This window comes from Eretmochelys imbricata, chromosome 1 (genome assembly GCF_965152235.1).
Source record: "Eretmochelys imbricata isolate rEreImb1 chromosome 1, rEreImb1.hap1, whole genome shotgun sequence".
In the NCBI taxonomy this organism is placed as follows: Eukaryota; Metazoa; Chordata; order Testudines; family Cheloniidae; genus Eretmochelys; species Eretmochelys imbricata.
This window is the reverse complement of record NC_135572.1, coordinates 179,532,641-179,560,070: the sequence shown is the minus strand read 5'-3', so window position 1 is coordinate 179,560,070 and position 27,430 is coordinate 179,532,641. Positions and strand designations below refer to the sequence as shown.

General features: G+C 40.4%; 1 protein-coding gene across 1 annotated transcript in view; it reads right to left on the bottom strand.

Moving 5' to 3' along the window:
• Window positions 1-27,430, bottom strand: part of ROBO2 (roundabout guidance receptor 2) — a 554,839-nt gene that overhangs the window by 82,836 nt on the left and 444,573 nt on the right. Inside the window, exons 10-13 of the mRNA XM_077815319.1 lie at window positions 22,365-22,446; window positions 21,464-21,629; window positions 19,270-19,436; window positions 12,891-13,012 (exon numbers count right to left, since the gene is read on the bottom strand). Coding sequence (XP_077671445.1) covers window positions 12,891-13,012; window positions 19,270-19,436; window positions 21,464-21,629; window positions 22,365-22,446 — 537 coding nt within the window. The remainder of the gene's footprint in view (window positions 1-12,890; window positions 13,013-19,269; window positions 19,437-21,463; window positions 21,630-22,364; window positions 22,447-27,430) is intronic.

Genomic DNA, 27,430 nt, shown 5'->3' with positions numbered 1-27,430 from the left:
TTAATCTCTTTTAACAGTCAAAAATGTTGCATGCTAAAAGAAGATTTTCACTTCTGCAGTTGTCAAGCAAATAGCCAAAGAAAATAATACAAGCAGCACGTTCTGTGTGTCAGTTTGGACATATAGCTGACTGGGTTGTTAACTCTAGTCTCCTAGCTGAGTTTTGACAAGAACGATTTCCTTCACCCTCTTGACAGCTTGCTAACTCATCAAAGATTTTCCAGAATTAGAGCTATGCTTGTTTGGGCTATGTCAAAAATAAGTGGGTCCAATACTGAAGGCACAAACCAAGATCTTCTGACTTCCACTACCTTTACTATACCTTCACTTCCTAATCATTAAGTTCTTCAGTTCTTAGAACATTAAAAAAACAGAACAAGCAAGAAGAAATCTTAATTTACAAGAGCAAAGAAAAAATGTCTTTAATCAAAACTGTCACTGCTAAAAACCTTGCTACATATGTTACAACAACATTAAGCTTGCATTTTATAAACTTTTCTACATTCACTTTAAGTGAATTTATGCACTGAAAGAGAACCATAACTCACAATAATAGCTTGTTAATACTGAAAGAATCAAGCTGTGTTTTTAAGAAGAACATTAAGCAGCTGTTTCCAGATGAAGGGAGTCTGTAAATCAGGGTAAATTGTTTTTATCCATGTTTGACTTTCATTAATTAAATGTTTTACAGATGTAAAGACATTATGAACCTCACGTTTACTACAAAACACAGTATTAACTCCTTTGCATACTTTATAACACATCCTCTTCACCTAAACTGTAGTACATGGCTAAGCTGTTTAATAATCCAAAACTAATTTTAAATTAGATTTCTCTCTACACTTCAGAAAAATACAATGTAACTTTTAATTTGACTTTTTTTTTTTATTTTGGCTGAATCTTTAAGAACTGATGGGTGCAAAGAGTTGTCAAAAAGGGAAAATTTAAAAAATACTACGCTGGAAATCAGTAGGCTGTGTATAACCCACCCACACAGAGTACATCTAATAATGAACTGAAGGCTCCTAAAGCTGCATACAATGAAACTATAACTATTAATTTGGATCACCAGATTTTAGCCATTAAATATCTTCAATTCTGAAGTGTGAGGTAGTACAGGCATTCACTATACTACTAAATACTGAGAACAGAAGACCTTGCTAACCATTTTATAAAACGCTCAATAGTGCAACTAATAAAACACCATCTATAGTGTCATTATTTCACTTATGGTGTATGCTTATGCACTGCCACCTGAAACACCCTGACTTATTGTTAATGTCACGTATTTGGGTCAAACTGTGGGTGGCCCCACAATCATATGCAAGGAGGATAAGGGAGGACACAAGGAAACACTTCCCTTCTCTTGTCCTCCACAGGATCCAGCCACAGACTACTCCTAGCTAGTACAGATAACAATGCTATCCACCCCCAAAGAGCTGGAGAGGAGGTGGATCTAAGGGCACCTTTCTTCCTTCAAACTAGAAGGTGCATATGCCTTCAAGGGGCTTATAACCTATTAGCAGAGAATAATTGATGGTGGGCTGCTGCTATACACTGCCCCCGATATCATGTGCTGCCTAAAAGGCACAATTGATCTCTATGTCATGATGACTATTTAGTAGAGGAAATAACTGTAACACCAATCAGAGTTTTCTACACAGGGTAGGCAATCAACAGTAGATTTTGTACTGAACTAACATGTTTGTTTTACCTAATAGCACCAGCTAACATACACTAGTGACACTCTGTGCACTATTAGCACTAGTTACAGAAACATTTCTATGGAACAGAAAACTGCCTTTTCCAGATCTATGCACATTACCACCAAATGTTGTATGGATTCTAAACCCATTAGATTACACTAATAGGCTATTCAGGTGTTAAAAATATGGCACAGAAATTCATCACTTAGCCAACCCTGTAGTTATGGCTTCCTGGGGACTAGCCCACTAAGCCGCAGTCTAAAGACACTCTTTTGTATGTAAATTCTCCTCTCAGAATATCCTGAATTAGATACTACTTATAATTATGCCAATAGCAATTCTCCATCTGGGCGGAATAACTTGAGAGTTTGGTCACGGCTACTGTACATCTCAATCTGTGCCAAATTCAGCAGGAAGAACTCACCATAACCTTGGAAATTCACCAGGTTTCATACCTGGCCAGAATATCCATAAAGGCTGGATGCAGGATCCTAGTCTGCTCTGAAATCACTCATAAGACACTACTCCTGAAGTTTGCAGTGGGATACACCTAATATTTAAAGGGATGCTCATAATTTCTTATCTCTGCCACTCCTTTGAAATCCATGGGGTTTACTTGCATAACTATGGGATGGGCAGCCAGCTGGCTCCCTCTCTCAGTTCCTTGCTTCCCAGCTCCCATGCTGTGTATGAGTCCGTGTCTTATGCTGTGCACAGTGTGTGACTGAAAGCAGAGGATTGAGGGGCAGTCAGATGAATTAGAATCAGTCAGCTGGTTCATCCACCTGTCTAGTATCATCAGAACCAACTTTCTAACACTCCACAGAAGGCACAGGGGTTGGAGAGAGAAGAAAAGACTTTATAGGGACCAGGTGAGCTCTTTGCAGAGAGGGAAAACAATATTGTGAAACAGAAGAGAAGACATGAAAAGAGTATGAATGCAGAGTGGACCAGGGCAGGGGAATTAAGCTGCATTCTTGAAGTGATATAACAGCAGGAGGGTGCCACATTAGAACTGATCTTTTTTTTTTTGGTCAAAACAGTTTTCTGTTGGAAAATGCCATCAAGACCAAACCAATTTTTTTTGTGAAACTATCATTTTTGAGAAAATTTCACGAGAGGGAGAGGGTAAAAAAGTCCCATTTTGCCATTTTTAGAACAGATTGTTTCAATTTTTTGTTTTGAAACAACTTTTTGTTTCATTTTAAATTTTAAAAATGTAAATTACAAATGGTCAAAATTGAAACAAAATGTTCTGAAGTCATCACAATGAAAGAATCTGATTGACCTGAAACAAAAAACAAAAATGCAGAAAATACGTTGTTTTTTTTAAAATAAAATCAATGTTTGGGCTTTTGGTCCCAATTTGAGATGAAAGTTTTTTTGGAATCTATTTTTTTTTTTTGTGGGATGGAAAATCCATTTTCCGATAGATCAGCTGAGCTGTGATACCATTACAAAGAAAAATGAAGGGAAACATAAAAAGAATCAGCAAAATAGGTCCTACGCCAGTAAAATAGCAGAGATCTTGTTCAGAATTGTATAGCGTTTCCATCATGTGTTTCACCTACATATACAAATTATTTCAGACAGCTGAGTTTACTCATCATTTCCTGACATTTAGAAATTTATCCTCTGTAATGGAATGCTCAAACTATATTATAATGTACAGCCACTAGGTGACACCACTTATAACATACCTCACTTGAGCTGGTAACGGCTATAGGCAGCAATGCATTCATGTATCTCATAGAGCAGTGGTTCTCAAACTAGGGGTGCCGCTTGTTCAGGGAAAGCCCCTGGCCTGCCGGGCCGGTTTCTTTACCTGCCGCATCCGCAGGTTCAGCCGATCGCAGCTCCCACTGGCCAGGGTTTGCCGCTCCAGGCTAATGGGGGTGGCGGGAAGTGGTGCAGGCCGAGGGATGTGCTGGCCGCCATTTCCCGCAGCCCCCATTGGCCTGGAGCAGCGAACCGCAGCCAGTGGGAGCCATGATTGGCTGAACCTGCGGATGCGGCAGGTAAAAAAACCGGCCTGGCCCGCCAGGGGCTTTCCCTGAACAAGCGGCACCCCTAATTTGAGAACCACTGCCATAGAGAACACATCTCTTGTCTGTCTCTCAAAATGATGGAAGCTCTGTAGCCATGATGGAAGCCTGACATGATAGTAGCAGCCCTGCAACCTGCCATGTACAAGGAGTACATGACATCTTCATTTGGGCATTTAATCAAACCCCAATAAAGAACATTTTTAAAAGAAAGTATCATAAACACCTTCAATGGTGACCAGATCTGAGCAAATAATTCATAATGAAAAATGTATTGGACTCATGTAGGCTCTTCTTCTTGTCACAGGCCACCCATGAGCAGACAACCATTTTTTAAATATATTTGTTATTCAAAATTATTCAATGTCTTGCCATTTTTAATCATGTGTTCTAATCATGTCCAGCTCACTGGATATAATTTATTTATGCTGTGTTGGCTAGTTATGATTAGTCAGACAAGTCACATACTATAGTTTCCATTCTCTTATTACATGAGTGTGCAAGTGTAACCCACACCCCTCCTGGGTGTGGTGCTCTGGCCCATCTAGTAGCACTGAGACTACTTAGAGAAAGATTAATGAGTATACTCTACAGCCTTAGCTAAGAGGCATATGGCTTTTAGTCATGCAGTAGAGGCTCATGCACTAAGCTTCATAGGTCCCATGTTTGATCCTGCGCACCCACAACCGGGGTCTGTCGGTGTTACACAAGCACAGCTGATGTGAATTCTCACACACATGGTGTCATGGATGCACAGGAACTGTGCTTCTTCCTAGATTTTAAACAGTCCTTTGGAGGAATCACTTCAGTGTTTCAAGGGGTCCCACTCTTCCTTAAGGGTAGGCCACAGAGCCTCAGCACCTCCAAGACTGAGCCTCTGTGCTGCAGCACTCCTGTTTCTGCCCAGTAAGTCCAACTGAGACAGTCTCCGAACAGAAGCTTTTTTTTCCTCTTCAGGGATCAACACAACTCAGCAAGTATTTGCAGTGAAACCAGGAAACTTTTCCAAAACAGAGCAGGGTTTATTAGTCAACTGGAAAACAGCACTGGGAAGCCCCTAGGTTAGTATAGAGAAGCAAATGTGAAGACAGAGTTAAGATTGGCCAACGTCAGGGCTCTACCCAGTAAAGCTGTTGTGGAATCCATTTTGGCTGTCTGTCTCTCTGTCCCTTTCTCTCTTGTTCCAGACGCATGTGTTTTATATCTCTTTGAGCTCAGCTCCTAACACAACCACCTGGTGCCCTTCCCCTTCATTCTACCACTTGGGATCTTTGCTTAGCTTCCCTGCAGAGAGGCCAGTTTTTTAATGCTTTTTACCAACATGGTAGTAATCCCTCATCCAGTAAGTCACTGCCAGGCTTATCATTCATAAATGTATTGCAGAAAATCCAACTTTGTCACACACAGGAATGTGAAATTCAGTTTCCACAAATACTTGTGCCTGTGACTTTAAGATTTGCTTTATGCAAATATTTGTGCCAGTACAACTCTGTTACTTAAATGTGTACATGAAGAGACATAAATCTGACTCCTCACAGCCTCAGTTAGGGACATCATGTGCTACATTTCCTTAATATGCCCCCTGTTTTACTGTCAACTCTGCATAGACAGATCCCAGTGCCTGTATAGAACCCTACTGAAGACTTTAGAGGTGTAAGGGATGCATCTGCATAAAGCTCATAGTGGGATCAGGTCCAACATGTTTTCTTATAACAACCCTAACTCAAAATGTTAAAGATGTGTGTGTACATTCCCTATAATTTCACTTTCTTTTTGGCAACCAAAGGAAATAAACAGTTTGAAAAACAACAAAAGATAATGTTCCCTCTTCACCCATCTGTAATAATAAAACCTAGCAGAAAGCTCAAAAATACTTCTCAGGTACACTGATTCCTTTGTTTAAAAGTTTTCATTTCCAAATTTGCTCCAGTACAAGTTCTCCTTTAAATCCCACAGATTCATAGAAATGTAGGGCTAGAAAGGACTTGGAGAAGTTATCTAGTCCATCCACCTGAGCTGAGGCAGGACCAAGTATACCTAGACCATTCCTGACAGGAGTTTGTCTAATCTGTTCTTAAAAACCTCCAAAGCTGGGGATTCCACAATCTCCCTTAGAAGCCTATTCCAGAATTTAACTGCACTTGCTTTTGGATCCTTTATAGGTGGAGCTGGCAAGCTTTTGTCAAGGTTACCTATCCACTACAAGATCCTGTTTTCAGTTGCTTATAATATTGCCAAACTCTATGAATTTCTCCGTATCACAGGTCTGACTCAAATTGAAGTTTTTGGAAAGTTTCTGCTAAAATGGTTCACCTGTTTCCAAGGCCGAGATTAGGAAAAAAATCCATTGATTTGCTCATGTTAAAAAATTCATACAAATGCTTATTTGAGAACTTCCAATCCTTCCTTCACACAATGGACGTAAATCTGTGGAACTCGTTGCCAAGGGGATGTTGTGAGGGCCAAAACTATAATGGGGTTCAAACTAGAATTAGATACATTCATGGAACATAGGACCATCAATGGCTATTAGCCAAAATGGTCAGGGATACAATCCATATTCTGGGTGTCCCTAATCTCTAATTGCCAGAAGCTGGGAGTGGACGATAGGGGATGGATCACTCAGTGATTGCCTGTTCTGGTCATTCTCTCTGGAGCACCTGGCTTTGGTGACTGTCAGAAGACAGGATAGTGAATCAGATGGACAATTGGTCTGACCCAGTATGGCCGTTCTTATGAAGCAGGGATTTGAACATTTGGCAGAGAGGTGAGTTTCCCCGATGTCAGGGACATGCCTTTCACTGTTCTCATAAAAAATAAAACAAAAAGAGCCACCCAAGTTTGGCCAATTTTTACGACTTCAAAAAAATCTCAATTTGTACATGGGCAGTAAAACTTGTTAGAGATTGGCAGCTAAGTTCTCTGACGATGCCAACTGCAGTCAGCATTGTACAACATTTCCAAGCTCCTGTGTGCTAACAAGACTGTGGGTGCCCACCATTACAGGGCAACTGAGTATACTATTACCCAGAATTACAGAGCTAAGTGGGACTTTCCCTGAAATTGGGCTTCCTGTCTGGCAGGGGTTGCAGTGGCACTAGCCACAGGAACCGGGAACAGAGAGACTGTCTCTCTTTGGCTCTCAATGCTCTCTCTGTTGCAATCCAGCCTACATGGAAGAGATGGAGGAAGGCACCTGACTAGAAGGCAGAGGTGTATGGAGTGTTTGTGGGGGGGGAAGGGTTTGAAATGGATAGAGGGGGGTGCAGGAGACAGAGGGTGGTGAGGATAAAAGGAGGAGGGGGGCAAGAGCCATTGGGGGATATAGTAGTGGTTGACTGGAGCGGAGAGGAAGGAAAGGGATTAGAGGGTATATACAGAAGTAGAGGGGACGGGGGACTGGTGTAGTAGGAATGAAGGGTAGGGGTCAGGATGGTGGGATAAATAGGAGAAGAGGGAGAGGGAGGCAGGAACCAGGAGGGAGTGGATAGGAGCCAGAGTAGAGTGGGGCAGTAGCCAGGGCATGGAAGGTGGGCTAGATGCAGAGGAGAAAGAGGGCAGGAGCTGGGAGGAGGGAAGAGAGGCTAGATCTTTGTAAAGGGGGAGGGTGGAAGGAAGTGGTATCAGGGGGTTGATTGGAGAGGGAGTGGGGAACAGAAGTGAAGGGTTAGGGATTGCTAGATAGGCACAGAGAGGGGAGGGCAGAGCACAGGGAGCTGGGGTGGGGGAGCAGAGAGGAACAGAGATAGGCTGGAGGCACAGGGCAGAAGGGTCTATAATCGTTAGAACACACTCCCCTCCAGGCCCTGGAATTGAACCCAGGAGTCCTGAATGTCCGCATTCCTCTTCTGTTAGCAAATAGATGTGAAATTTACTGACCAAGTGTGTATCTCATTCCCCTCTAGCGGCTGATATCTACATAGGATAAGAGTCTTTTCTAATGCTACTAGTAATTCCCCTAGCTCAAATGGTAGATGTGTGGAGGTAAAGGTGATACCCTGTTGATGCCCTAAATTGAGGATCCATATGGTTCCACATTATAGATTTTTTTTTGCATTTGTTTTAAAATTAATTAATAATTACATCCAAAGTCAAGTACTCAACAGTTAGGAAAAGCCAGAAATAAGGTTGCCTCCTGGGCAAGCTTAATTTGGGCCTCTTTACAGTCTTTAATTACTTGATCATATACTATTTTTTTCACCTGACATCTGCCTCATTCAGTGCACAGGATGGACCTGCTCTGAGGATGATTCAGGGTTTTGTAGTGAAGGAAACTGTTGTCTATAGGACCCCTGCTTTATCTGATGCAGAAGGTGGAAGGTGTGTAATGAATGAGGCAAGGGATTGCAGGAAGATAAAGAAGGGTCTCTTTATGGTTAAAGAAAGCTGAATGCTACCCTGGGGATTTGGATTCGGATTCTATCTGTGCCTCTGCCACAGAGCTCCTTTATGATGTTGGAGAGGTACCTTACAAGAATTTTCACGGTTGGCCACTCCTGGCAGGTTCCTCAATGTCTGGGTACCCAAACAACCACACATGGGACCAGATTTGTATAAGTGCTGAGCCCTCACAACTAAAATTGAAGTCAACTGGAGCTGTGCTTTGAATGTATAAAAATGATATACACTCTGAAAAATCAGGTACAAAGGTGTTTCAAGTTAAGCCCACAAAATTAGTGGACACTTTTGATAATTTTGGCTTCAAAATCTTGTGTGTCTCAATTCCCCATATATATAATGGAGATAAAGATACCATCTAATCTCACAGGCATGTTGTGAAAATAAATTAATTAATGTTTGTGAAGCACTCAGATACTATGGTGAGAGCACTATAGCAGCACCCAGGAGGAAATTAATAATTTTGTATTCGGTACAGGGTTTGGATGGTGTGCATTAAATAAAGCCTGGGGCATTCTTTGAATAAAGAAGATAAAAAGAAATATTGAACAACTACCCATTCACTGAATGAGGCAGGGGTCCTGTGGAAAAAATACTCTGTGACCATGTAATTAAAGCTTGTATCAGGGGGCAAAGTAAGTTGCCAGGGTGACTTTAATTCTGCCATTTCCTAACTTTTGAGGGCTTAATTTTACAGTTTCAGACTTCTTTTGATAGATATTTGAATGCAATATATATATATAAAGTTTGCAAATCACACAGTTGTTATTTCTGGAAAATATTTCTGGAATTTCAAGTCCTGATTTGGAACAGAGGAGACAATTTCAGAATAATTTTAAAAACCTGTAACAACAGAACTCAAAGAAGGGGAGTGACTGACACCAGTTTGCCAGCAGTCAGAATGGTAGAAAGGTATCTAGGTGGTCTATCACCTAGCAAAGCATTGGAATTCCAAACAGGAATTTCGAAAAGGGAAAGAGTCATCATTCTTTTGGCATCTGTCTCCTTTTGGATGCTAGCTCTGCTGGATCTTTATGTTACGTTAATAAAGTTGGCTTTACTCTCTGAATAGTGTGGTTACTATCCCGGAGACTGTGATTAATTAAATCGTTTTGTCTTGATTGCTAGAAACTTTCTAATTAGCAGCGCTAACTCCCCCCCCACACACACACACACTCCCCAATCTCTTCCTTCCTTAGGGCAATTCTGATGTATCACTGGTGGGCACTGTGTGCTTGTTAGATGGTGTAGGGTTATTGCTTTTCATGTCAAGGGATCTAGCAAAAAATCTGATATTATAAATCATAAAAAAATATATTTTTCTTATGAAAAACAGGGAAGGCACCAATGTGAGAGTTTGTTCACATTATTTCATTTCTTCCTGGTGGAAAGAATGAGTGTGTCTGGCTCAAACTGCACTCCATTTTGTATTCAGAAGCCCTATTTTACTAGAACCTCCATTTTGTATTTGATGAACACATCTAACCTTGCCCAAGGCAAGCCTGTTTAAATGCATTCCTGATAGCTATGCTGCCCAGGAAAGGCTCTTGGCATTTCACTGAAGGACGATTACACAGAAGCCAAGGGTTTCAGAGTAGCAGCCATGTTAGTCTGTATTCACAAAAAGAAAAGGAGTACTTGTGGCACCTTAGAGACTAACCAATTTATTTGAGCATAAGCTTTCGTGAGCTACAGCTCACTTCATTGGATGCATCCGATGAAGTGAGCTGTAGCTCACGAAAGCTTATGCTCAAATAAATTGGTTAGTCTCTAAGGTGCCACAAGTACTCCTTTTCTTTTTTCTAGAAGCCAAGGGGACTACCAACTGGGGCTATCAATTTTGAATGATTAACTACTGACCCACCCCCATTGAACAAAGGGTTTTCTGCATAGGTGCCTTACTGAGGGATGGGCTAGCTGAGCACGTGGCAAAAGGAGACAGAGATTTTATTTAAGAAGAGCTGCTGCTCTGAGTTGGAGGCCAGCCATCGCCACATGTAAGCAGGACTGGCTGAAGAGAGAGAGGGCAGGAGAGACTCCACCCAGCCTGAAATGCTAAGAGACTTTAGACTCACAGAAGAGGTGGGGCTCTTAAATGATGAGGGTGTGTCTGAGGATATTTGTTGTTCTTCAAACTAAGGTCTGTAAATTTCTGGAGTAAAGGTGCATGGTTAAGAAATTTCTTTGCTTATATCGTGTTCCTTGCTTTACAGCCACGTTGTCCCTGAAGGGGTTAGACTAGAAGTCCAGTGTGACCGCAACATTGGTGGAGCTCTGGGGAAGCAGTGTAACCACTTGGGGGTTTCACGAGGCAGAGCTCTGGGGAGTCCAGAGTGGCTGCACTGCAAAGTCCCACATCCCAAAGAAGAGTGTCAGAAAAAGTCTGAGCCTCGAAAAGCCCCTTACAGGGCCAGAGCTGAGAACAGTGACTAGACTCTGACCAGACCCAATTGTCTTTGAAGCACATCAGACCCTTCAACTGGATCCACTTTCAACAGATTGGTGACCATACAACCTGGTCCAGTACCCCTCTGTAACACCTGGCTCTGTGGATCATATGCATGAAGGTACTAACTGCCCTGTTTAGGCATAAATTCTCCCCCTGTGCCAATCCAGACTAGCAGGTCTTGTTACAAAAGCATTATGTGAGGACTGGAGATAAATGGGTTCCCCCATTCCCAGCCTTTGAGATGCAGTGAAACATTTCCTATATTCCTCTGAAAAAGGAAGGTCAGTGAACGCCCCATTCTATTCCAAGCCTGTCTCTGTCCTCCCCCAACCCCAGACCTGTATGAACAGGGATGCGGCATGAGTAGGGGCCTACCAAATTCATGGTCCATTTTGGTCAATTTCATGGTCATAAGATTTGAAAAATCGTTAATTTCATGATTTCAGCTATTTAAATCCAAAATTCCACAGTGTTATAATTGTAGGGATCCTGATCCAAAAAGAATTTGGGTGTGTGTGTGGGGGGAGGTGTCAAAGAGTTATTGTAGGGGGTTGCAGTACTGCTACGCTTACTTCTGCGCTGCTGCTGGCGTCGGCGCTGTGTTCAGAGCTGACTGGCCAGAGATCGGTGGCTGCTGGCCGGGAGCCCAGCTCTGAAGGCAGAGCCGCTGCCAGCAGCAGCGCAGAAGTAAGGGTGGCATGGTACGGTATTGCCACCCTTACTTCTGTTCTGCTGCTGCCTTCAGAGCTAGGCCCTCGGTCAGTAGGTGCCACTCTTTGGCCGCCCAGCTCTAAAGGCAGCATTGCAGAAGTAAGGGTGGCATGGTATGGTATTGCTACCCTTACTTCTGCCCTGCTGCTGGTGGGGTGCTACCTTCAGAACTGGGCAGCCGGACGACGGCCACCACCTTCCAGTTCTGATGGCAGGGCAGAAGTAAGGGTGGCAATTCCGCAACCTTCCTAAAATAGCCTTGCCACCACGCTCGGCCCTCCTGCCCGCAACCCCTTTTTGAATCAGGACCCCCCATTTGAGAAACGCTGGTCTCCCCTGTGAAATCTCTATAGTCCAGGGTAAAAGCACTCAAAAGACCAGATTTCACAGGGGGAGACAATATTTCATGGTCCGTGATGCATTTTTCATGGCTGTGAATTTGGTAGGGCCCTAGATCTGAGTCCCCACCAAGCCAAGCTCCGCAGTGCAAAGGCAATAACCCTTACATCAGTGCTGCAAAATTCACCATGCACCGCCCCCCCCCCCCCCCCCCGCCCTCCCCTCCACATACACGCGTCTCATCTTCTGGGACACCTCTTCTCTTTTATAGTCATTAGCTGCTGGCTGTAGTGACACTGCATATGTAAACAAAAAATACTGTGACCACTGCCTGGATCCCTGCGGCAGAATATATAAAATAATCATTCAAGCCCTATGCACTACTGTGGTGCTTAGTTCACTCTCCCCTCTCTGGTATTCCCCTCCACAGGGTAAATGCCTGAAGAATGAAGCACTCATTTGTGGTGTGTAGTGCCCTAGAAAATCTCTGCTTCTATGGTTACAAATCCCTTCCCTGAAGTGCCAGGAAAAGAAATGTAGCATTTTGAAAGCTACATACTATAAACTTAGTCCTTGGGAGCTCTAACCCAATAATCTGACTTCTTAAACAGAGATATTGTAGGTAATGTCAAAGAGATTCAGGCCTTCCATAATCCATCAGGTGAAGTTAGAGATTGTGCTATAGAATGAAATACCATTACTTACTTACACCATGTATTATCAGCATGCACATCTGTCCACAAGTGCCTTGTAGGAAGATCATTATTGCAAGTAAAGCTTAACAGATAATGGGGTATTGTGGTGGGAGGTCCCCATGGATTGAAGCAGAGAGAGATTATGAAAACATCAATTTATCCTAATTCTGATACTTAATTTTGCTTATTACACTAAGTTTACACACTGAAGAATAGTGTAAGGATCAGTCACATTTTTGCATTATGGGTTGAGACACATTCTGCTAAAAAGATCCTCTCTGTCAGTCAGTTAACATGCTTTGTCCTACATGTGAAGCTTCTGAACCTGATTGACTTTAACAAAGACAGATAGACACAAAGAAAGAGCGGGGAAAAAAGAAATACTCCATTCCTTTAGCACGTTGTTCATTGTCTGTACAATGTTAGCTTATCTGGGCCCACTTGTCCTAAGGTCAGACTTGGGTTTTTCAGGGCTGAGAAAGAATTGCAGGGACAAGTAAACAAAATTAAAGCTGTCAATGAAAGGTAGCAATTAGAGAAGTCTTACTGTCCAGGTGACTTGAACTGTAGTGGGTGTCAGCACAACAGGATTATGTAGCCGTACAATGACGTCTCCTAGCTCTTTCTGGACTTGCCTGTGATCCACGCCTTGTGCTGGTGGGCTGATATCTGCCAGGCCAACCACAGACACAAAATTATTATTTGAATAAGAAGCCTCACTTGTATCATTAATTCATTAGGAGGACTGGAAAATGTAATGTACTGGGTTAAAATAGTCTTAGTTTGTATCACTTTCAAAAACAATGCAGCAGATAAGATTGAACTATGAACCCTGAAAAGCATTCACTGCCATAAACAAACACCACATGTTCTATTACTTAGGCAATTAGAAAACATTCCTATCTAGCCCAAATAGTCATTTAAAACATTATTTTCCCTAGCAGCTAGTGAGTGAATGGTGAGATACCATATTCATATGCTTTGAAATATTCAGATGATAATAGTCTTCACGTGCCAGTGTTCCTGCAGGTCTAGAACACAGCTAGTTTGTATAATTTAAGCAAATAATATTGCAGAAGCTGAATATGTACATTGGCCTGTTTTTAAACTGTGTATGTTACACTCATTATGCTTCTTCAAATTTTCCCTCCTTTTCAATATGCATTTCAATTTCCTCTCCTTTTCAGTTTGACACCATGAGAGTTAGAAAGTGAGAGAAGCCAGGGAACCATACTAAAAATAGCAATTTCCTGTTATGTAAGCCTATTCTGCTATAGAAAATTTATACGTTTTCCAGGTGTTCATATCTGAAAACGGGATAAAGTTGTGAGGTCAAATTGCCCCTTCTCACATAAAAAAGACATCGGAGAAAACTTCCACAAGGATTACCTTGCAGAGATTAGTCCAAATCATGCCTTCAGCAGGAGGGTGGGGAAGGAAAACATGGATTCCCCCACCTGAAACCAGGTAGGTTCCAAGTGGCTCTGTGTAAGGCCAGGGCATTCTGTGTGGAGGCTCCATCCCATCACAGCAATCTGGCTCTGCTCCCTGCCAATAGTGGCCCTCAAGCATTTCCATGGCGCTATGTAGAAAAAGTTATGCAACCTGAAACTGTATTGTCTTTTCTGTGTGTGGCCTCAAAATGTGAATCCCTCTAGTCTTGCCTCTGGTCTACCCACCCATTCCCCATCCTATTCACATTTCCTCTGAGACTACTCATCTGCATCCCATCCCTAAGAACAGGCCCCTGACCATCTGGAGAAGGATCTGCTAGGTCAGTGCTGAAGAGATGACTGAATCACCCTTCTTCTCAGACAAGTGGCTTTCTGTGTGTGGATCCAGTGCGGGGTGAATTGGCTCCCTAGTATGCAGCACTGTGAGAAACACTTCTCTGTCCCAATGTTTTCAAAATTCCACATATTCAAATATTGGGCCTCATATTCCTCTCCACAACATAGCATGAAGGGGAGCAAGTCATCATAGATACCTCTCTAGGGCTATGAAAGGAGTAGTGCATCTTCACCACATTCTTCACAAACTCGCCCTTGGAAAGAATTGAGGATTCCTCCCAAGAGATGCACTAGTACTCTGGGGGGTTTGAGGTGTTATTCTGGGTTAAGAGTCAGAGAGGAGCCACTGAACATGGCACACGTCCATCTGCACACCATAGAATTCCCAGTGGAAATCCATGTAGGAGTTACTGCTACTGGAAACCATCACTATGGTGTCTGCTTTAGTCCATGAAGGGCAGGGAGTTGGGGCACAGGCAGGGTGCTCAGATTCAATTACTTCACAAAAGTTATGCTCCTAGAAGAGAAAGAGGGCCAAGAGGCCTGCTACAAAGTGGATGAGCATACATGAGTTCTGCTCAGATTTCCCAGATGATCCGCTGGAGCCACTGGTTTAACTGACCACACCTACTTCCCCATATATGCTGCCTCAAACTCCTCCCCTCACAAAGGGAAGACTCAAACAATGTGGCATTTTTTCTGTTTGATGGGTTCATGTATGGGAGAGTAATATGTGGCCCTTTGTTCTCTTAATAGAAAAAACATTATTGTAAAGTAGAGATAATACTGCTCTTAAAAAAGAAAAACATTCAAAGCATGTCTCAGATACCTCAGTCCTCAGGATTTAGATCAAAATCTAGTTTTCATAGTCCAGATTTCAGCTTCATATTTCCAGCAATATTATGGGTTTTGATTCACCAAAGATACTCTATTTACACAGGCTTTCTATTGACTTTCAAATGTGTGAATATAATCCAAAGGGAATATAATCCATATATGGAAAAGTTAGCAATGGTACAGAAGTGGTGTGCTAAGCAAAATATGCCTATTCAAAGTGAGTGAAAAAGAAAAAGACAGGCAGATATTAAGATAAATCTGTAACAGAGCAACTCAGACTTGTTTATTGAAAGGTAACTTATACTAACTACAAAACACTTTTATACTTAGTATAAAACAATTCCCATAGCCACACATGATTACATCTTAGAACATATTATTCTCTATCTATGGTACAGAACCAACAGAGTCCTATGATTATATTCCCTTTGGGAGGGTAAAAATATATCATGTATACAGTGTGTATTTTTTTTAATATGGACAAATGTCCATAAACTCAAAAAAATGTACTAATTAGAGCTACAGAGGGATATCACCACTACATATGTGATACTGTACATTATACAGACAAACACAAGAACCTACATGTGGTAGTGTTATCCATGTGATTAATTGCATTTTGCATGCAACTTTAAGTTCCATATCAGCATTCTGCCCACTTATCCATCTTCCCAAGGACTGCATTCTAAACATCCAGCAACTTCAGATAGCTGCATTTTTCAAAATCAACCTGAATGAGAAATATGTCCTTCTCTCCCAGAATTACATTCACCTGATGTGCAGGGCAGGAAATAGTAAATCCGAGACCAGTAACAACTTTAAGTCTCTCAATTATTTAAGGCTAGAGATGAGAGCTTTATGCTGCTGGGACAGGGAAAGTCCCAGTGGGAAAGTTCTAGCCCAGTAAGATCCCAGGATACTGTATCTTCAAATCATCCCATTGTTAGGTATAGAAAATGTTCTTTAGGTTTCTAAAATTACATTAGTTATTGTGTTCCTCTGTCACTGAACCCTATGTCGTTGGATTCATAGCACCAAGCATATGTGGCTTTACAGATGAGGGAAGTGAAATACAGTGTCAATAAATATTTCTCTCTGAAACATATTAAAATATTTTTTTTCTGCAAAATACCTAGCCGTTGACAAATAAAATGCTTTCCAACTCATAAGTAAGGCAGCTTTTCCAAACTCATTCCAATATAATTTGTTTAACCAAACCACACCATAGGATGTTGGTATAATTTTTCTGGAGCAGTCTTTGTGCATGTGATTTTCATGTAAACTTGTTTAATCGATTTGTCTGTCCTATGCAGAGTAGTGCAGTGACCAACAAGATGCTACTCATTTGTATATAAAGCTGTAGAAGAATACTGTGTGATATTCTATTTATTTGTGAAATTAGGTGTGACTGTGTGATGAAAAAGTACCCTAGAGCAACAAAGGGGCAGAGTCATTGTTTGATTTCAAGTGATTAATTGTACATTTTTTATGCTTTCTTAATATATTTTTAAAAGGAATTCCCTAGGCTTTATGATGAAAAAAATAGAAAATAAAAATGTCATAATGTGCAACTATTAGCTAGATGTGATTGGACTGTTCCATGCCACGTGGCATGCCACGTGCCGGCGGGAGCTACTCTCCTGGAAATCTTAGGAGCTTCATAGTCCCTGTCATGCTAGCTGAGAGCCCCTGCCCCAGTGGAATTTATCCTAGAAGGAGACCTGATAACTAGTGCAGGTGGCAGGCTACACTTCTGTACTTCCTAGCAGGCTCACAGCTAGAGACACTTTTGGCTGGTTGGATGAGCTTGGGAAAGGGAGTTTGGGATAGAAGAGGGTGGCACAGGAGCCAGGGGAGCCACTGAAATTGAAACTTTGTTCACATATGCAAAACAATGTTCATGACACTGAAAAACTTGGCACTGGCCATAGAGAAGTTAGACCAGAGCAGGGTAATCCAGGAAGGAGAGAACAAATCAGACCCAAGCCATCCTGAAAGGTATGGCAATTAGGGTTGCCCGGAAATAAGATATATCAGATAAAAGACCTTGTGACAGAAGCCAAACGACAATATGGTGTTTGAGAGCTCCTTGGAATGGGAGGGCTAGCCTCAAGTCATGTTTGCTAGACATCTTCTGGGTGACCAACACGCCAGAGAGAACCATATATTTATTTGGAAGTTACAAAGGACTTTATTTTAGCATGACCTCGACAACTAGTAGCTCCCAATGAATCTAGTATGTTTTGAAGTGTTTTATTTAGAGTGTATTATTTCAATATTATTCAAGAGTGTTCCTGCATATATGGTTTTTAAACATACAAAGTGATCAATAGTGCTCTTAGTAGCCTGAGGAATTCTTGCTCAGTGTAAGGATTTGCAATTCAATGCTGTAAATTTGCCCAGTATACCCTGCATGCTATTTGCCATATTTTTATTTAATGAAGCCAAATTTTAAGATATAAAAGTTATCATGGATACCTGTTGCGAATTAATATAATGTATCATTGCTTTAATTGGCTTCTTTACTTTGCAATGGCTAGTATGAACAGGCTTTTTACTGTGTGTCAGCTTCCTTTGTGAGGCTGAGTTGAATCCAAGCATTATTAGAAATCACACAAGAACATTATGCTAATTCTCAATTGATTTTATGATTTAATTCCACTAAACGGTAAGGTATCAAAGAGCTATACATACTCTACATGTTGCAGCGTGTGTGGGCTGGTGAACAGCTTGTGGAAATGGAAACTACAACATGTCCTGAAGCTAATAAAAAGAACTGTTTTTGCTGAAATCAAATCTCTTGTCAGTATGTCAGATGTAAAGATGTGGAACGTGAGTGTTCTTAAGAGCTAGATTGTGCTATGAGCATGGAGTTTAGAGTCAGGGCTGATGCACAGCCACACATCCCCAGGGGAACTGATGGGAAGCATGCTGCTTTGGGGAGCAGAATCCCACCTGGAGTGTCCTTGATGCAGTGGGGGTGGGGAGCAAAAATTTGGAACAAGACCTTTAAAAACCAAGCCTCTGCTCACTCATCTGTTCTCACCCATCCCTGCCCCTTTGCAGAGAGGAGCCTAGGGTCTCCCACAACTGCTGTGGCTACTACTCTAGGTGACTCTGCAGGGGTAGAGAAGCTGTGTACACCCTTCTTGCCTCACTGCACAACCATACAAGGAAAGGGAAAGACCTTTCTGTAAATGAATCGTAGGAGATTACTCTGAATCATCTGTGAACAGGAATACATCTGATTAAACAATTGTTCATAACTGTTTTCCAATGTGGGATGCAGAATTTGGTCAATGCATTGACAAAGCTATGCCACACTCTGTGCTCCACAGAGAAGCTTGTCCATTTTCACCATATTCATTTAGACTGAGCATAGTGAAAGTAAATTGGGTATAAAACAACCATTCTGATTTGTCAGCATTTCACATCCTTTCTGTACAGGTGTAAGAGATGGGAGGCAATGGAGGATCAGGCCATCTTCATCTAATTGCACCAGCTGTCCTACAGTTGAGAAGTCCTATTTAGGCCATACTTTTTAGTTTAGTATTCGGCGGATGAATGTAGAGAACATAAAATATGTAAATGCACACACACACACGTGTCTCAGAATATCTTTTAAAATAATTCTCAGCATGAATTAGATTCACATTGATTCTCTGCAGAAATACTGGGCCAGATTGATTCATATACTCTGGCTGCTTTGAGCCACTCTGGTGATGAAAATTAGCTGTAAACCGGGCTTCCATCTTTGTATCATACTTATATGTCCCCCATTAACACAGTGTTTGAGTGCCTTGTGATCTTGAATATATTTATCCTCACAAAAACCCTCTGAGAAAGGGAAGTGCTACTATCCCCATTTTACAGATGGTGAACTGAGGCACAGAGAGACTAAGGGCCAGATTTGTTATGGTATTAAGGCACCAAAAGATGCAGACAGGAATCTAGTGGAACCCAATGTCAGTTGGGCATCTAGGTGCTTTTGAAAATTCTGCTAGACATCTATCTGCATCTTTAGGCACCTCAAAACCTTTACAAATCTGGCCTTAAGTGACTTGTCTAAGATTATACAAAATGTCTGTAGTGCAGCAGGGAATTAAACTGGGGTTTATCACCTCCCCACTGGTTGAGGTGGGTTTACAGTGTTTTGAGTTACCAGAGTGATTCAAAGCAGCTGAACTAAACTGGCCCAATTTTCAGAGATTTCCCACCCTTCTTTCTATTATCAAGTCATTCAAGGAGAAGTCCTGTATACAGCTGAAGATCACATGAACAATTAATGATTGACATTACCTTGTGTGCGGACAGGATCTGACATAGGACTGGGGTCACTCAGACCTTGTGAGTTGATTGCTCTCACCATAAACAGGTAGATTGTATTGGGTCGCAATCCTCTTAAAGTGTAGAGTGTTGTCTTTACATGATTAGCAACTGTTTGCCAGCTATTGCTCACAGATTGGCTGCAATGGAAACATGGTTGAAGACTACAGATTAAAGCAAGAAGAAATCATAGAAATATAGCATTGGAAGGGTCCCTGATAGTACAGTTCCTTGCACTGATGCAGGACTAAGTTTATCTAGACCATCTCTGACGGGTGTTTGTCTAACCTGCTCTTAAAAACTTCCACTGACAGAGATTCTACAATCTCCCTAGGTAATTTGGTCCAGTGCTTAATGATCCTTACAGTTAGAATCCTAATGTCTGAATCTCTATTGCTGCAATTTAGGCCCATTACTTCTTGTCCTTTCCTCAGTGGTTAAGAACAATTCATCACCTTCCTCTTTATAACAAACTTTTACATACTAGGGAGAGAAAGGATTTGTAAAATAAGTTGGGTTTCATTTCCTCGCCAAGGTTAACCACTGGGGGAAAAAATAGCAAGATCAATAAAAAAAATAAAAATGAAGCTGTTCTGCTGGTTTTAGTTAATCATGAAGAGAGTAGGCCACATTATGAAACAAAACAATAGTACCATAAAAATATTTCAGCCCAGCTGAAGTGAAAGCTTTTCCTAATACATTATAGCCCACTAAAATAAATACCTGCAAAAGGAACAGATATAGAAAAGTGGAAAAGTAAATTTGAATGATAAATGGGGCCCTCTTGAACAAATATTTGAAAATAATAAACCTGTTAAAAGAATAACTTTCTATACTACAGGGTAAATTATGCCAATAAATTGTCCTGCTAAAAGAATGTGTTCTCCTTGAATTAAATCCATATGTAAAATTACTATAGACCCTTTCAAAAACACATCTGTAAAAGCAGAAAAATGCATGAATACATTTTCCTGTGCTTAAGTTTTCAATTGGACTGTCCTATAAACAGAATACAGCACCTTGCATCTGTAAAAATCTCAAGTGTGATTGTTAAAAATAGCTCCCTATGAATATATGGTGATTTTTAGAGCCATCGGTGGGATGTCATTGCAGCTTATGTAAAGTCAAATGGGTACCTTTGCTAAGGATAAAGAGAGAATTTCATTTCATAGCTGTCGGTTGTATATTATTCATAAGAAAGTTTTTCTACCTTTTCCATTTGGGCTTATTAAAGGTAGTCACTATTTTCATATGAATCAAAAGACATACTGGAAGTTACCATTTTTACGGAAAACAATTATTTGCATATTTTAGAAATGGCACATAGATATTTATGTAGAAGGATGAGTAGTCATCATTGTGGCCTTTTAAGCTGTTACTGTACATATTTTATAGATTACCATGCTAACTAAAAGACAAAATATATTTACTCCTTTTCTTTCACTTTAAGACTCTGATTCAGGAACGTACTTAAACATGACCCTAATTTGAAGCACACAAGTAACCCATTGATTTAAGTAACCTACTGAATTGTGGCTTGCAAATACTGTGTGCATCTATGAGGTGCTCAGCACCTCAACTCTGATCAACTTCAGACTTGCAGGATCAAGCTCTAAATGATCAGATGTTTGTTTTTTTAAATGATATATTTTATTCCACATGGTATACACATACTGGAATTTCAAAAGGGGTGGTTTGTTTTTTCTTCGGTTCTCCTTTAAGAAGACCAAACATCCCAACATGTTCAAGGTTTAGTGAATACTATTATTAACTTTTTTTAAATCTGGTCTGCCCAACCCTAATTAAACTACCTCCTCTCAAGCAGTCCAATTTCAATGTCAACATTCTCATTTGAAACCCTCAGTGATGATCAGGATTAAGAAAAAAGTAACAGATGAGTGAATGCATAGTCAAGCTATACTTCTGCTGACCTGAAGAAATAGCCTAGTGCTTGTCTAAACTTTCTATTAAGAAATAGGTGGTTAATAATAAAGAGAAAATCTTGAAGATTAAGAATGAACTTCATGCCATCAAAGATAAGGCCTTTAGTGAGTTAATTGAATGTGTAGATATCCACACAGGTACCATCAGATCAGAAGCACAGTTAACACTGGGGTTAAAACAAAATTAGAAAGGAAAGAGATTAAAAGTGGAAATTTTCACATACCTAAAAGCTTCAATGATATATGCACTAGCTGGTAAGCTTCCAGGGGTGCCTGGCTGCCAGGACAAGGTGACACTGTTCTTAGTAACGTCAGTGACTTGGGGTTTGGATGGTGGCCCAGGAAGGTCATTCAAATCGTAATTTTTACTGATTGTTGCTCCACCAGACTCTGTAAGGGGTAAATAAAAAAAAAATAGTTAACTTTTATCCTTGACTGCACAATTTGATTTCAAAAAAGGAGAGTAAAGATAAAAAAACTATAAAAATAAATTACAGTAGTCAGCACACTGGCCCCAATTCTTACTGACCTAACTTAACAATAACAACAGAGAGTCAGGTTTACATTTGGAGGCTTATGTTACTGGATGATTGGCTGTAGGTCTTTAGATAAACTTTTGCTCATAAAACAAACCAGAGAAAGCAACAACAATAAAAGAAAAAGGAGGAGAAGAGGCAGGCAGCCTAGTCTATTTTATTTATTTTTTTTAATAACTGGAATAGATTCACCTAAAATGTCAACACATCAGTCAATATAAGGCATGAGAAAGCCCCCAATCCTACAAAAGGATCTCCAATTAGGTAGACTTTTTCACCCCACATGAAGCCCCAGTGACTTCAGTGGGATTCTTCGTGGTCATAAGGACCTTCCTGCATGGAAACAGTTAGTTTGTTTGTACTCCAGTTTAGACTAGATTTAGCTCTCTAACTTACCTTGATACTAATACAACTGGTTGTACGATCAATGGAGATTTAGAGAAAATAATACCAAAATCTAAGGCTGTGAAGACATCCAGCCTTTCTACCTAAATCTATATTAGTCTCAATCCCGGTTCCCTTTAAAACAGATCTGCTATAATACGGTGAACACAAGCCAAGAGAACAACGAGCCTCTGACATGACCTACCTGTCACCTCTAGCACAGCACTCCAAGATGTCTCCCCACTCGAACTTGTCGCCACACATGTGTAAGTGCCAGTGTCAGACATCTAGTCATACAAAAACGGTTAAGGGCATTTTTGACAAATCTTTAACATCAGGTGGCACAATCCTCTCAGTTTTTTTTCTGAATATTTCTTGATGTAAAATAAGAAGGACTTAGCCGACGTACATCACTAAAGGACACCAGACATTTCTCAAATAATCATTTAATGGTGGCTTACTTTTAGAGAACTATAATAAGATTACTTGCTCTTAATAGTTTCACTTGCTTCCCCCCCCCCACCCATTATTCTAATTCTCATATAGTTAATGCCAGTGGTACAGGGTATGGGTATTACAGAACGGTTAATTTAAAACATGTCACCAATTTTTTTTTTTAATATATGAAGGAAGATCCAGGTGAATTCCAGTAAAAATATAATATACTATAGATGTGACTGAAATTATAATTTAAAGTGTGTCTAAATTATTGTGAAATGGGTACAGATTTCTACTTCTCAGAGGAGATTAAGCTTCAGTTTCATAATCCCTGTCTTGATTTACAGTTTCCAATCACAGCAGGGTTGTCTCACCTCCTTTTATTCCTCTGTTGTAGAGAAAGTATTACTATGCAGTTTATCATGTATGGGTCTTTTTAGATGAGACTTTAAAACCAGTCCTGTCTAGTTAGTATGGATATTAAAGTCCTCATGCATAACATTTTCTAAAGGGTAAGGCTGGGTCAGTGGCCTAGGCCAAATTTCCCTCTTCCCTCTCCATTTTTATGCAGAGTGGAGTGAGCTTCTTGATGAGCTGGCAGCTGCCTTTCACACCAGAGGGGTTTCAGTGATGCTGTATGTGCATTTCAGTGGTGCTGTAGTCTGGAGTTTGAGAAGTGTTTGGGGATGAAAAGCATTATAGTCACATAAATGATTCAGATATGCAGAGTTTATCTGGGGAAATTGTTTGTGGTCACATTGACACTATTAGAGTTATTTCCCCCCTCTTCTTTTTATTTATTTTTTTTCTGCCACACTAACTGATTTCCCCTGATGTTTTGTTATTTCTCACTTTGAAGGCTAAGGGATGCTGTGAATGAGACCTGATGTTTGGTCTGGGGAAATCTACAGAGATCAATGGAATACCGCAGTTGGCCAACAGTGTGGAGTCTACTGAGAAGCCCCAAACCTGGTGTGTGTAAAGCATGTTAGCCTAGAGATGGAAATGGAGTTGGGAGAGTGCTGACCCTGATGATATGAGAGAAGAATTATATTCACTGGGGGAAGACTGCACTGGAACATCTCAATGGATATAGGACTAAATTCAAAATAGTTTATTGGACTGTAAGGGAATAGCATGTGCGTGCTCTGTACTATACTAAATTGGAACTGAAATCAATGTGCTCATAGCTTGATTTTCCAGATGGCTGTTGAGGCAAATCAGCAAGATGCGCTTTACAATATCTGCTGATACATATTTTAATTGATTTTGAAGTTTATCGTGTTTGAATCATGTTGGCACTTTCTGCTTCTGACACATTATCGCTGCGGTATACTATTGTTATGGACAGGGCACAACAGGTAATTAGTGATGTAACTATTTAGTAGATTTGTATAAGCAAGGCCTGAATTTTAAGAAGATGCAGCTGCCTTCAGTCAGAAAGGCTCTCTGATAAAGGCTGAAATATTCAAAATGTGAACTGGTTGCTAGGGAAAGACAACGGCACTTGACTGGAGATAGCCTTATCAGCTGGAAGGGGGGTGGTAGAGCATTCTCTGCTGTACTATTTTACAATGTGTTTTATGAGCTGTTGGTTGGGAAAAGGTACCTCCTCATTATGTGGTAGTGGAAACTCTTTTTTAAGGCAAAGTTTCTTAACTGCATTTGTGCATCACTGTTGCAAAGTGGAGTATGGCACTGGACACTGTGAGTATACTTAGAAGGCAAATACTATATATAAAGAATACTTGGGGTATTCCACTTCTTCCAGGCCATGAAATCAACTACCAGCTATGCAGACTATGAACAGATTATGTGTACCTAGTGAATTTCATATCAGCATGACAATATTGTTTGCCTTTTAATCTTTTTTGCTATTAAAACACACAAAAACGGAGAGAAATCAGACAGTCAATGGCAATTCATTGTTTTTCAACATCCCATACCATCTCAGTGGTGTGGGGAAGGGGGCTTAATTGAATGGGAGATAGGTGTTCCATATGGGAGGACAGATCACGCCACTGGCAGAAAGACCAAAACCTAACCTCTACATGGCTTGTGGATTAGACACCCACTCCCAATGGCTGCGGCCAACTGGCTGCTTTTAAGGACATGAAGGGAGACATCTGAAAATCTGAATACATGGATGGATTATGATCATCATTAAGCACTTGCCCTCCTTTCCCTGGTTAACACTGGGTATCTGGGCATGCTATGAATAATAAGTAAGCGGCTTTTTTGGAGCAGAGAAGGAATTTTCCTGTCACCGTTGACCTGGATATGGAATTTTTTTTCACTTCCTCATAGCAACCAGGATATTTGGCACATAGGGGAATTGTGTTGATTCACATTCAAGGTTTGGCCTGGGGTCCAGTGTGGTTGCTATGGAGCATGGGCAAGGTGGTGTAGGGGCTCCAGAGTAAGTGTCAGCATTGAGCTAAGAAGGACCATATCCATTAGATGAACTGCAATGAGCTACCTTGACATATACATTTAACCCTTGTATGCAATAAGGGCAGTGACAATTATTTTGGTAAGATGCTAAAATCCCTATTGGTTTGTTATGGTGAAGGGGAGCTAATTGTAGCCTGCCCTGAGATTGGTCCTGTCTAAAGGACTTCAGTTTGGACCTCCACTGGACTCTTTGTTGCTGTGGTAGCCTTAATGGAAGACTTAAACTTTCCAGTTTACATTAATTCATAAAAGTTGCAGCTTCCCATTTAAACTAGGGCTGTCAAGCAATTAAAAATTAACTGTTATTAATCACACAATTAAAAAAATAATCACAATTAATCACGCTGTTAAACAATAATAGAATACCATTTATTTAAATATTTTTGGATGTTTTCTACATTTTCAAATATATTGATTTCAACTACAACACAGAAGACAAAGTGTACTGTGCTCACTTTATATTTATTTTTTATTACAAATATTTGCACTGTAAAAAACCAAAAGAAATAGTATTTTTCAATACCCACCTTACAAGTATTGTAGTGCAATCTCTTTATCATGAAAGTTGAACTTACAAATGTAGAATTATGTACCAAAAAAACTGCACTCAAAAATAAAACAATATAAAACTTTAGAGCCTACACGTCCATTCAGTCCTACTTCTTATTCAGCTAATTGCTCAGACAAACAAGTTTGTTTACATTTTCAGGGGAAATGCTGTCCACTTCTTGTTTACAGTGTCACCTGAAAGTGAGAACAGGCATTCACATGGCACTGTTGTAGCCAGCATCACAAGATATTTACGTGCCAAATGACCTAAAGATTCATATGTCCCTTCATGCTTCAACCACCATTCCAGATGACATGCGTCCATGCTGATGATGGGTTCTGCTCGATAATGATCCAAAACAGTGTGGACCAGCACATGTTCATTTTCATCATCATGACTCAGATGCCACCAGCAGAAGATTGATTGTCTTTTTTGGTGCTTCAGGTTCTATAGTTTCCGTATTGGAGTGTTGCTCTTTTAAGACATCTGAAAGCATTGTCCACATGTCGTCCCTCTCAGATTTTGGAAGGCACTTCAGATTCTTAAACCTTGGGTCGAGTGCTGTATCTATCTTTAGAAATCTCACATTGGTACCTCCTTTGTGTTTTGTCAAATCTGAAGTGAAAGTGTTCATAAATCGAACATGTACTGGGTCATCATCCGAGATTACTATAATATGAAATATATGGCAGAATGGGGGTAAAACAGACCAGGAGACATACAATTCTCCCCCAAGGAGTTCAGTCACAAATTTAATTAACACATTATTTTTTTTAACGAGCATTATCAGCATGGAAACATGTCCTCTGGAATGGTGGCCGAAGCATGAAGGGGCATATGAATGTTTATCATAGTTGGCACGTAAATACCTTGCAATACCGGCTACAAAAGTTCCAGGCAAACACCTGATCTCACTTTCAAGTGACATTGTAAATAAGAAGCGGGCAGTATTATTTCCCATAAATGTAAACAAACTTGTTTGTCTTAGTGGTTGGCTGAAGAAGAAGTAGGACTCAGTGGACTTATAGGCTCTAAAGTTTTACACTCTTGTTTTTGACTGCAGTTATGTAACAAAAAAAATCTACATTTGTAAGTTGCACTTTCACAACAAAGAGATTGCACTACAGCACTTGTATGAGGTGAATTGAAAAATACTATTTATCATTTTTACAGTGCAAACATTTGTAATAAAAAATAATATAAAGTGAGCACTGTATACTTTGTATTCCGTGCTAAAAAATAATATAAAGTGAGCACTGTATACTTTGTATTCCGTGCTAAAAAATAATATAAAGTGAGCACTGTATACTTTGTATTCCGTGCTGTAATTGAAGTCAATATATTTGAAAATGTAGAAAAACATCCAAAAATGTTTAATAAATTTCAATTGGGATTCTATTGTTCAACTGCGCAATTAAAACTGTGATTAATCACAATTAATTTTTTTAATCGCAATAAATTTTTTGAGTTAATCATGTGAGTTAACAGCAATTAATTGACAGCCCTAGTATAACCCAATTTATGGTGTTGAGTCTTTCTTCCTGGTGTTACTGCATTGAGAAGGGTTAAGGAGTATCTTTCTGAGCCTTAAAGGAAAATGGGTATTAAAGAATGAGCCACTCAAGGATCAATAAAAGCTCCATGTCTTTTAAAGTCACACTTAATGCCAGATTTTCCTTTCCCTTGCCAGTATTTCCTTTCTCCTTTACAGATCATGTACCTCTAACAAAGACATTAATGTGCTAGCACGATTCAACAAGTATTTTACTGTTTGCATAACCGCATGGAGGCAGGGATCCCATGAGCTTCTGCCTCATGGACACTCCACA